Below are 12,821 nucleotides of genomic sequence, written 5' to 3'. Positions count from 1 at the left end.
AGTTGATATTTTTATTAATTTTTCTAAAAATGTATATTTTGAAATTAAACCCTTCATACAAAAAGCTGTCATTTGGACAGAATATAAATTCTAAATCTGACATTTTTGTTTCCACAAATAATAGCCAAAAAAGAACCTTCTATACCTCTTTTTATGACCAAATTTTATATCTACTATATAAGAAAGTTAAACAGACTTTTTCCAAATTTCAAGAACTGAATATAGATTTAGGGTAATCATCATTACCCTATCCTTTTTGAGTGACACAGCCCCCAAATCAGATTGCACACTCTTCRAGTGACAGTCATTTGGAGTCTAAACTCATCATTTTTCAAGGATTTTAACACCATTTCAGGCTATCAAATTAAGTTTAATCTCCAGAAAGAATAATTCCCGATTCCATTCAGTTTTGAGGAAGATAGAACAGTTTAAAGATGCATGCAAGATTCTATCATACTTCAAAACATAACCTTACATGCTCAAACTTCGCATGCAATAGGTTTCCTCCTACTTCGGAGTTCAAAGAACATGGATCATAGATTATTATCCTTTTTGAAGACATTTTCATGTCTTTGATGAATAATCTCCCCTCTTTTAATTCTCCAGGATTTTTAACTTCAAGATCAAGATGCGGGTTTAGGAAGACAAAAACTTGAGTTATTTTATAAAACGGTGAGATAACTAGGATCATACATTTTTTTTGAAATCTTGAGTATTCTTTAAGATTGACAGAATTTTTAGAAGCTTGCTTGCGGGAATCGGCTGGAGGGKGATTTCTTTTAGAGAGAGGTTAGAGAGATGAAGAGTTTATACTGATAATACTTTAAAAATGAGAGTTTTCAAAAGATGAAGGGTATTTATATGAGGCTTTTTAAAGAGGAAATAGGCTGACCTCTAAAGGCCCAAACCCAAATAAAAATAATAATTTATTTTCTTTAAATAATAATAAGCCCACCTTTTACTAAAAATCATTTGGACAAATAAATGAGACTTTTGCATTTTAATTTAAAAGTTTATAATATCAACTTTATTTTATTTAGAGCATTTCAAAAATATTTGGCATTACACAAGTTAGCTTTATCTGATCTCCCACCAAGACGTGATCTTTCAAATAAGACTTGGGAGCTAATCTAGATAAATTCTAATCACTAAAACTAGATCCTAAAAAATATTATTTCTAAATATAGGATCTATAATACAATACTAACCTGAGACTCCAGAATGACAGAATGTCACAATAATAAAACAATTTATTTTTGGTTTAATATTATAAATTTTATAAAGATTATAATTAAGTATTCTGTTATAATTTAATGATTATAGTAATTATATTTTAGATTTTTTTATTTAAAATGAGATGTTTATCCTGTATTTGATTGTGTTTATCTGCAGTTAGTTACACGAATTCAGATATGGGAAGGGTTTAAGAGTTTTTAAGAGTTTTAGCTAAATACATTATAATATAGTATAGATATAGATAATCGGTTGTTACTTAATCATACATTAGTTTACGTATAAACCAATTAAAGAGAAAAAAATTCAATAAGTATCAAATCTGAATTTTTTTTTTAAGTTTTTGATATATTTTACTAATTAAAATTTGAGATAATTTAGTTTAAAACAAATAATATTTTGCAAGTTTCTGTAACTTGATCCTTTCGTATTTTTAGAGGTAATATGGATTTTCAAAAATCTTTAAGCTTTAATTTAAAAAGAAAAAGAAAAGAAAGCAAAATAAAAATATTATAAAAACTGAAACACTTTAAATGCATTATATAGTTAGTAACACAACACCTAGAATTTTCCTAACGTATTTAATCGCATCTTTAATTTGGAAATTCGTCGTTTAAGGTTGAATTTTTGGTCTAAATACCTTTCTTATATGTTAGCGACAACTCTAATTTTTTAGAGTTATTTTTTTTTTGCATATATTAAACACTCAATTTCTTTCTTTTTCTCCGTTTATTCTAAAAGTTCTAAAAAGAGGATGAAACACAAAGGACGAGAATTTATTCCGAAAACCATCACTTTGAGACAGTTCCTACAGTGTCATCACAGTGGGAAGATTCCAAATTTTTGAATATGGTTCAACTTTTTGGAGGATGTTTCTAAAAAAATATTCTATAGTTGGAGCCGCCCTATGAAACTGAGTTTTTGGATTAAAAAAGAATGTTGGATGAATCTTTATCCACAAGAAATTTGAAGGCCCAATTTTCCTTTGGGTAATGAAGATCATCCTTATCCACTTCTTCCCTATATAAAGAAACCAATGGCTCATTTGAGGTTCATCCCTATCTAGCATAACTCAGTTGAAGTCTCTCTACTTCTACTCTTAAATTAAGTTTTAACATTTAATTTTCTTGTATTAAGCTTCTTATTATAAATCGGCTGCCCACAGACTCACCATTGTGGCAACAGACTTTTGTTCTATTTTAATGAAAGTTACATTTATGTTTTATTCCTTGTCTATGTGGGCTAATTACTTCTATAGGTGTGGGTGTGGGTTAACTTAGGATTTTTATGCAATAATTGGGTGTTTCTATTCTTTACCACTTCGTAAACTTGGTCACTTAAGTCAGATAAGCCGCTCATTTTAAAGTGTTAATATTAGATCTTTGAATCAAAGATGCACAAATTCGAAATACGACTTAAACGATGCACAAAGAATTTGAGAAAGTATTTGATAATTACGTAGAGATACGAATTTTGTATGTATTTAGCTAAGAATCAAACATTGGAGATTTGTATTACAACGAGATTTAAGTATGAATTTTATTTCTTTTTCTGTTTAGCTAAATCAACAAGCTTTAGAGTGGTGAGAGTGGGAATGTTGTGGGATTTGTTTATAAATCTTCATTTTCAAGAGATTGGAATTTTTACAAACATCGCATAAGTTTTTGACCATTATATTGTTTTTTATCTTGAGGAATACTTACATCCACGTCAATCTTTTATTTATAACTTTATTTCGTCTTCTAAAGCTTCTCTCAGTAGTTCAATCTCTGTGGAAACGATCTCAGTACTTTACCACTCTATTACTTGCAAGCGATCATAGTGTCGGCATACACTTGCACCGCCGCTATAGGGACTTTGTGCCCATTGTGTGAACATGAACGATTCATAGCTACCAGTTATGTAACACCCTCATTTTTTGTTTTGATGTTACGTAATCTGAAAGAAATTCCTAACTAAATACTCTAAAAGACGGCTAAAATAAAATTGTTTAAACCGTTTACAACGGAAGTTTTTGGATCAACTAGAAATTAACTTAAGTTCTAACCCACCTCATACCAGGTTAAGTTACAAAAGATCGACACAACACTGCTAGATAAAAGACTAAAAATAAGATGATAATTAGCAACTCTCTAAGCATGCCCTTTGCCCTTATCCAACCTCGAACTATATGGCCTTGAGATGCATACTATAGTCAGCTTATAAAGTTCAGTGAGTTCATGGTTTGCGTGAATAAAATCATATCTTGACATATATATATATATATATATATATATATGGCATATATGCATGCTTTATAATAAAAGTCACAACTTTAAAATATATATAGATATATATTTAAAACACTGAAAATAAGAGATCTCATGTAATGTTTAGTCGGGTATGGGTCATTTATTCACAAACACGCCATGGGTTGATATGTCAGTCTTAATTGATCACCCACTTATCCGAGTCGTGTTTTATACTGGTCATGACTTACTGGTCAAATGTCCACCCTTGAATCATAAAACTTTAAAATGAAATAGCATGCTAGAGTTATTCGAAAACTGATTAAACACATAGCATGTAACTATTCACAAAATAACATACATGTAAAATATATTATAACATGTATGTAATTGAAATATTATGCATACGTACACATCATCAACAATTCATATCATGCAAAAATAAATTTGTACTTAGGTATGCATCCCAGTGAAATCTCATGAAGACTCACCTGATAACGTAGGTTGCTTAACTAATGTCGCTGACTGTTAACCTTTAATTTATAATAACGAATAGTGCATAAATGATTAATTTCTCCCAAAGGCCAACATAAAAGTCAACTTACGGTCAACTACGTCGACTAGGGTCAACCTTGGTCAACTATGCTTAAGAACGCTCCTCACATCAATTAAAATTATAGGAACCGTGAGTTCCGATATAAGGTGTACCATCTAGCTATAGATCTTAAAACGATATCATAAACGTGATTATTAACTTATCTATTATATGATAGATAGGTTAATAATTGCATATTTCGAGTTAAAAGCATCATAATAAATTTACAACTCGAGTAACACCTCGTATAGTCAATTATTCATTTTATAACTCCATAAAATGATGTTTTATAAAATAAATGTCTAGACGATATATATATATATATATACTAGGTTCGGACCCGTGTATTACACGGGTTAATGACAAAAATTAAGCGAAACTGATATGTATTTTATAAAGAATTAATAATCGGAGGTAATTTATAAACTTAGACAAAGGTACAAGTGCGATTAATTTTTTGATATAAACATGCTCTTACTCGAGAATTAAATGTTACATATACAAAGGACGACATGTGCTTCGATGATCAGAAAAACTTCTAAATGAAGACGAACAATATAGATTCAGTATGCAGCACTACGTAGTACATGCAGATCCTTTTTATACCTCTGTATGAGACAAGCAAAGGGAATCAGAGGTTCTGGGTAGTACATGCAGAGAGAGAACTCTTACTCAAGACAAGTACAGAGCGTCTATGAAGCTCTGTATGAAGGACGGAAACCGGCTTCAAGGACACAAGCGTAAAAAAGTTTCTAAAGATGAAGATGGAAATTATTTACAGTTACAAGTCTGAAGGCCATCTTCAGAGTAAGAGACAGATCATCGACGCATTACGTGAAGAGACAGAGCTCTTTTTCAAGACTTAAATGCAGAACCTCTGTGCAGCTCTGCATGAAACACGTAGTCTGGTTTAGATTGACCGCAAAGCACGTGCAAAACCTCTGTTAAGCTCTGTATGAAGGACGAAATCAGGCTTGACAAACACATGGTCTAAGAAATCCTCCAGAGTTCACGACGGACAATATCTAGTGTTACAAGACGACCAATCTGGTTACAAGTGTGAAGCTCTTTTCATGAGTTAATTGGTAAAATTAGCCAACGCTACAAGTTTGTATAAATTTTTCATGCACAGAGGCTTTGCATTGTAGATGCAGAGCTGCTGTATAGCTCTGTATGAAACACAGAATCATGCATAGAGGTCCTGCATGGTTTCTGCAGTACCTCTCTAAAGCTCTGTATGAATTACGGAAGTTTGGTTAGAGACTCTGCATATTACATGCAGTCCCTCTCTAAAGCTCTGTATGAAGAACGGAGTCCGGGTGAGAGAATTTACGTAGCACATGCAGATCCTCTATGGTCGGGTAATTATAATGCAGAACATAAATGAAATATAAGCCTCTTAAGAATTAATAATAATATGAGTTAATAAGATGAAGTTGTAAAATAATATTTATAACACAATATAAACTGAACAAATATAAGTTAAATATATAAACCATTAATAAAATAAGAACAATGTATCATATATTACTAAACACTTCTTTGTATACAACATTCGTTGTTTTACTGTCAGTAATGCCATTATCATCCATATTTAGTACTTTCAAACCTTGCTTGCTTTTGACTGTGGATAAAGCAACAGATAACTGACCATGCGTGAAGACCGGTTGTCTTAGAAATAAACCAACTTTTGATAATGATTGTCCTTAGCTCTTATAATGGTCATGGCAAAACATACAGCAATTGGAAACTGTCTCCTTTGAAATTTGAATGGTATCCGTTTGTCTATAGGTGTTAAGAACATTCTTGCAATGAATGTACGACTTCCAATATTGCTTCTAGATATAACCTGTGTTTCTATTTCTCGATTTCCCGATGTTAACACCTGCAGTCTAGTACCATTACATAATCCAGATTTCTGATCAATATTCCTCAGTAACATGATAGGAACACCAACTTTTAGTAAAATCTTATGGTTTGGTATTCCTGATAATTCAAGACCATTTAAAACATCAGGAGAGTACAAAGTTTTATCAAACTCATCATGAATGTGCTCTGATTCACATAACGTATCTGAACTTAAGTACTCCTTTTCTTCTCCTGGAAACAATGACAGCAAACAATCATTTATTTCTTGAACTACTTCATTTTTTGGTGCAAGTATTGCTCGTTTTTTAAAATAAGTTGAGTTGTTGATGTTTTCAAGAATTGAGGGAAAGAAAAATTCGATTAGCGCAGATATAGGATTGATGCAATCGGTAATGAGAAGATCATGAGGTATCTCAATGACTGCTTCACCATCATTATCACCTCCAACTTTTCCTTCTCCTAAGTCCAAAATCCATTTTGCAAAATCCCTTGTTTGTTCAATTTCTGAACTCTCACTATTTGCAGTTAGCCTCATGTTCCTAGTTAACCTTAGGACTTTGCATTTTTCTCAAATGTAAGATGAACTTAATGATGCATTTACGATGTCTTGTCTACCTGCATTGGGAATAACCGACAGAATCTGTCTGAAATCTCCTCCAAAAACAATTACCTTACCCCCAAAAAGCATATGTGAGTCACCACTGCATTGAGCATTGAAAATATCACTCATATTTCTATCTAATGCTTCAAATGCATGTTTATGAACCATTGGTGTCTCATCCCATATTATCAAAGTAGTTTTCTTTATTAAGCTCGCAACATCACTGTCTGGCTTTTTGTGGCAAAGAGAATCTTCATTGAGAATGAGCGGGATGTGAAATCGAGAGTGTGTTGTTCTGCCACCGGTAAGAAGTAAAGATGCAATACCACTGGAAGCAACATTTAAAACAATTTCTCCTTTAGATCTTATTGATGCAGCCAAGGTCGTCCATAGGAATGTTTTACCTGTTCCGCCATGCCCATAAACAAAAAATACATCACCTTTTTTCTTTTCAACCGCAGTCATGATTTATTATACACACCTCTTTGCTCATTTGTTAGAGCAGTTACAAGTGTCTGAAACTCATCACGTAAATTATGATGATTATAGTCCAGTTCTTCTACAATCAAATGGTTGTTTAAGGATTCAAGCAAGTCATTATCAGGATAAGGCAGTGTAGTGAAGTATTTCAACGTGGAATTGTTACGAAGCAAAATCTTTTCAATGTCGAACAAAGTTAGATTCTCCACTTGTTCTTCATTAAGATATAAATTTGCAAGAAGATAATATAAATGTGAACAATTAATACATGAAATTAAAAGTAGATACAATTTAATAACAACCATAGTTTTTTATAATAGTTGTATAACTCTATGCTTAAGATATAGAATTAACATACTTGGCGACTGTAAAGCAATTCGTTGTTTGTACAAAATCCCATCTGCTAAGTATTGCCATTTTTTTTCCAAACAAATTCAGGTCTAGATAGACTGTTTGAAATCAGCATTGTTGCAAATAAGAACCGGAGATAAAAACCAGATGCAATTAAATTTGCCTCTTCAATGGCTTCAATATATTCCTTGTCATCGTCTAAAAGCCCAAGAGCATAACATGCATCTCTAAAAGTCAGAAATGTTTTTCCATTAACTGTACGAATGCCCTCAAATGATTTAGGACCTTTGACTTTATTTAGAAGAATTCGTAAGTAATACCCTTCTCCTACAGTAGGAGAAACTGAATGAATCCGTCCAATTGAGAATCCTTTTTTCCTTTGATCCCAACATCGTTCGTCCAATTTCCACACAAACTTTGTAGTGAATTCAACGTAAGTGAGTTCTCGTGCTTCTTGATAAATTTGATTACAATGCATCCAAGCTAAGAACATTAAAGACGCCACAGATGGTCTGTTTAGCACATTATCAATATTATCTTCAGCACCAAACACCACTTGTTGTTATCCCGGAAGATGAAAAGGAAGTCTTAAAACAGAAGGAGTCCTATAATGAACATCATATCCAAAAATACGCCATGAAGCTTCACATGCAGAAAGGTATCTATAATCATAATACTGTTTTATCTCATCAACAGCATTAACAGTGACCGCATCATCACTGTTTTCTACAATTGCAACAGTAGCTCTATCTGGACCCTTGTTGATATATTTGAACATATACTTGATTGAAGATGCCTGATTTCACCACTCAACATTAATGTGGGCTTGATATCTTTTCAACATATGTTTATTATATGGAACGATATTTCTGTTGTCTAGTTTAACACCTGATTTTTCAATAAAACGTCCATCAACTCGTCTGCGGTATACAGGATAACCATTAACATCAATTGAAGTGTGTTCAGAAAATTTCTTCGAGTATTTTTTTGAACACTTTCTATCAATCATGCATGGACAATTAATGTTTTCTTCACCACATGGTCCATGCATCATGAACTCTTTTACAAGTAAGTACAAGTCTGGATCACTGTTTTTGTCTGGGATCTCAGCTGAGATGATAGGATAAATCTATTCAACAGTAGGTAGCTTGAAATATCGGTAAACAGATATAATTGTGAGGTAATCCACGCTTTTGAAATTTAACTGTATAAACAACTACAAAAAAGTTACAATTTAAATTAATAAAGATAAGACTAAAAGTATGAAAAAATATGTTGATACTGTTATCATAAATTGAACATACCTGCTTGAATTTTGCCAAAAAAACTCATTCTCTTTCAATTCTCTAACGACAAAGAATGCCAGGCCTGTCTTCTGGATTTAGGCCTGTGTCCTTAACAAATCTTCTAATTTCTGGCCATTTTGGATTGCAAGTCATGGTTAGGAACAAGTCAGGATGTCCATACCATTTACAAAGGGACATTGCATCCAAATAATTTTGCATCATGTACCGCGCACCACCGGTGAAAGAAGAAGGTAACACGTTGTTCAATGTTTGAAACATCCCACTCTCCTTGTTCTTGTACATTGCATAGATTATCATATGTCTCACACTTTAGGACTTTCTGCTGCTTACGTATATAATGCAATCTCTCACTTTCAATCATTGTGTACTCATCAACAATATATTATTGTAGAACCCTCATTGCATTGAGAAGTAATGAGAACATATTTCTTTTATCTTGAAGTTTGAAGGCGAAGAACTCCCTCATTGTTACAGTTGTTCTTTTACTTTTGCTTGAAGATGTTACCTCTCTATGAGGAATGTCAACTCTGTAACCATCTTCTCCGTATGGAAATAACAACGGATATTGAAGAGGAAGGTAAGAAGGATGTAATTCACTTATTTGTTGTAAATAACCTGTCTGATGTTGTACAATGATATCTCTTTTTTCAATTGTACCACCATCATATTCAACAATTAAAGCTGCAACCTCTGAAGCAGTTGGAAGGTTATATGTTCTTCCATCCTTTTCTCTTCTTCCAATCAGCCGTAACCTTAACTTGACATCCGGGTAGCATTCAAAACAATCTCTTGCAATTCTATAAGAATTCACCAACACATGTTTTGCATCTAGTATGTTCTTTAAGTATTGAATAATCTCAATATCAAGGGAATCARAATTTGATGCAGAGGCTTCTTGTTTTTCACTAAGTAAATCATAACAAACATAAAATCAGAGTGAGCATTAATATAACCATACTATGTAATTCAAGTAAATTTATTAAAAGATATTACAATAAGGATGAATGTATACCTAAATGAACTGTGTCTATTTGAAACTTCATTTTCGGTATCATATATGTACAATTGGAGAGAATTTCGGTTTTGTTCCATCTGGTGGTAGAAGACTACCCATCCTATGGTAGTTTGACCATTAAGCCTGTATATGTATGGTGCATTTCCATTATTAATGGAAGAATCAATTTTGCCACCCATTGATGTAAATGAGAACATTGAATTATAACGACGAATGTTCTTCATAAAGTATTTGCTTTTTGAGTCCTCACAATGAAACAGATTTACGTAAGAAGTAGCCATCTCTTTCTCTTTTGGAAGCTGAACTTTGCCATAAAGACAACAAAGGGAGTAACTTGTTTTCATCCAACATTTTTTCCCTCGAAGAGCTTCATCTATCCATAGTTTTGCATCACAACATTCACAAATAACACTTTCATCACCGTGATCCAAGCACTCTGTTTAATAAATTCGAATCTAATAACTAACTGTAAGTATTAAACATTTGATTAATCAATAATTACCTTTAGATATTCCTGTAATTATGTTTGTAGCTGTTACTGGATGGTCCGGTTCTTCATCTGATGTAATATCAATGATTGGTATATCAACTACATTTACATTCCTCCTTTGTAATCTATGATGCCCTGCTGATAACCGAACCATAGAAGAAGCTTGCTCTATTGTTGATAAAGGCATGGATGAATTGGCGCTAGAACGTAACCAGTAGTGTTTGTTTACATGAACACTTGTTGTTTAAAATATACAAATTTAAGTAATGTAAGACATTTGTTAGTATTGAAAATGTATTTGAAGCATTACTTTAAAAATGAGGTGTACAAGAGATTACACATACCATTAGCACTATCAGATAATGGATTTGTGATAGTCACATCTGAAGAAGAATGTGCCAAGTTTGTATGTTGATATTGTGGACATGTGTTTGGATCCATATTCTTAGGGAATATTATTCCTCTGAGATGAAGATCTTAATTGCCTATCATAATTTGAGATATTATCTGTAAAAAGTTAGAGAAAAGTATAATTGTCAAAAAGTGCCTTCAACATAATTTCTAAACAGGTAATATTTGTCTCATTCAAAATCGAATTCAAAATGCTTTTGAATCAGATACCTTCAACATTTGATGATGTAGACTTCAATGACTGTCTACTACTATTCAAAACCGTCTTTCTAAATTTTCTCCTTTCTCTAGCATCCATGGAATTTTTTTAAAAGATCTGCAAGAAAATTAATTCTTCAACAAGAAACCAGTACATGAAGTCAGTACATAATAAAACATTAGAATGAACAATCATGAGAAGATGGACTCAGTTAGTTAGTTGTGTTAAAGAATGTTTTTTTTACTGTAGTAAGAAATGGAAGTTGTCTGTGATAATAATAATTTTATAAGAAGAAAATGATTACCCAGATGAGGAGGTTATGGAAACCGTAAATTAAAGGTCTAAATACAACGTAAATTAAGAAACTGCTTGTCAGTTTTTTTGCACGTTCGTTTTTCAGAGTTATGTACCAGATTGTCGAGTCAGAGCTAATGAGAAGGCCTAAAAACGTTTAAGTGTTGTATGCAGAGAGTCACCCCACACACAGAGCTTCACTTACAATTCAAATGGGTCTACTTAAGTGGCATTTGTCCCTATACACGTTTATTCTCCTTTTTTCGTGGCTTAATTGATGTTTCAAATGAAGAAAACAACTCTGATATGTTCTTTGTCTAACTAAGTCTGGATCCACTGTATTCAGACTTGTAAGTCTGGACGAATGTGTCTTTGTCAACGTGCATAATTGTATGCCAGACTTACAAGGTATCATACCTTAGAAATCTGAGAATAAATCTGAACTACTTCTCTCCAATGGAAATTCAGAATTCTCTTCACATAATTAATGTTTCAGATGAAGGAAACAACTCTGATATGTCTATGTATCACTAAATCTGAAGTCATTATTTCCAGACTTTTGCATCATGTACATGAAAGTCTGGACTTATGTTCCCTTGGTTAGATTCATAATTGTATGCCAGACTTAGAAGCTAGCTCGCCAAAAAAAATTGAGAACAAATCTGAACTCCTTTTCCACAATTACGATCCAGATTTCTCTTCAATATTTATGATGCTTACATGAATATGCGAATAAATCCCATTACACTTAAGCTCTGTATATGGGTCAACCCTTTTTGTGACCTATATATATTTTGTAAAAAAAAATCATTTACAACTGTTTGAAAAACAAAATAAAAATAATCAATCAAACGACTAAATGTTAATAAAAAATATGCATTAATACGATACTAACAAAATAATACAATAATACTCAATTAAACAACTCCAACAACAAACTAAAATAAGTTCCAGCCATTTTAGGAAAACCATAAATCTAAAGTACTATCTGAAATATCTTCGAAGTAGTTATCTATTTTTAAAGTTGAGGGAGATCCACATCCAGTCTCAGAATGAAGTTATGAGCTATAGGGGTTATACCAAAATCATCAAATTGCTTTGGGTTTATAGACCTGAAATCATGATGCATGTTAAAAGATGCAACTTCATCAACAAGTTGTATTGAATCAAATGATTGGTAATCCAAAGGTGGTGCATCTGTAGGTGGAAGCTTGAGCGACTTTTGGTTGGGATGATGGTCGGACATTGATGTAACATTCGTCGGCGGTGGGTTTTCCAAGACCGTTGGCATAACGAAATTTGTAATAGCACCAGCACCACAGAGTTTAATGGAAGCATTATCATATACCCTTGCAGCCTCCTCCAGCGTATCATATGTCCCCCAACCACAACCGCTGGCGTGTAGCCGGATCCATAATCTCCGCTGCCCATCTACCCCAACGTCTTTTCCGTACTCCTTGGAACTTCCTAACATTACCCTCTGGACTTTTCTTCTTCTTCATAGCTTTCTGTTTCGATTCTACAGCCGATGGGCTGTTTCTGGTTGTCGTCATATTCCCATTGAGAGGCATCATTGTAGCTTTGCCCGACGGTTGTATGTTGATTTCATTAACATACTTCTTCACACGCCACCATCCAAAATTTTGGTCATCTTCATTTTCTAAAGAATTAGTTGCATAGGGATCGGTCATTGATATCCTTATAAGTTTTGGGAATGATAACTCTTCTTGGTTAGAAAACTTCTTTGA

At 33.0% G+C, this 12,821-nt stretch overlaps 2 protein-coding genes across 2 annotated transcripts; both read right to left on the bottom strand.

Annotated features, from left to right (window-relative positions):
- Positions 1-5,576: 5,576 nt before the first annotated feature.
- On the bottom strand, positions 5,577-6,460 carry LOC112511329. The gene is given in 2 exon segments (XM_025116911.1): positions 5,577-5,773; positions 5,776-6,460. Coding segments are annotated over 2 exon segments (882 nt in total).
- A 5,631-nt stretch (positions 6,461-12,091) lies between these two features.
- On the bottom strand, positions 12,092-12,547 carry LOC112511328 (pathogenesis-related genes transcriptional activator PTI6-like). Its single transcript, XM_025116910.1, has one exon. The coding sequence runs from the start codon at positions 12,545-12,547 to the stop codon at positions 12,092-12,094; it is 456 nt and encodes a 151-aa protein (XP_024972678.1).
- Positions 12,548-12,821: the final 274 nt, after the last annotated feature.

This window comes from Cynara cardunculus, assembly GCF_001531365.2.
Source record: "Cynara cardunculus var. scolymus isolate 2C chromosome LG 4, CcrdV1, whole genome shotgun sequence".
Taxonomy (NCBI): Eukaryota; Viridiplantae; Streptophyta; class Magnoliopsida; order Asterales; family Asteraceae; genus Cynara; species Cynara cardunculus.
The sequence above is the reverse complement of the archived record's forward strand: the minus strand, read 5'-3'. Positions and strand labels throughout refer to the sequence as shown.

Bases quoted from the DNA above. Each gene is read 5' to 3' on its own strand.
- LOC112511328 (XM_025116910.1), bottom strand. From the start codon at position 12,547: ATGTTAGGAAGTTCCAAGGAGTACGGAAAAGACGTTGGGGTAGATGGG.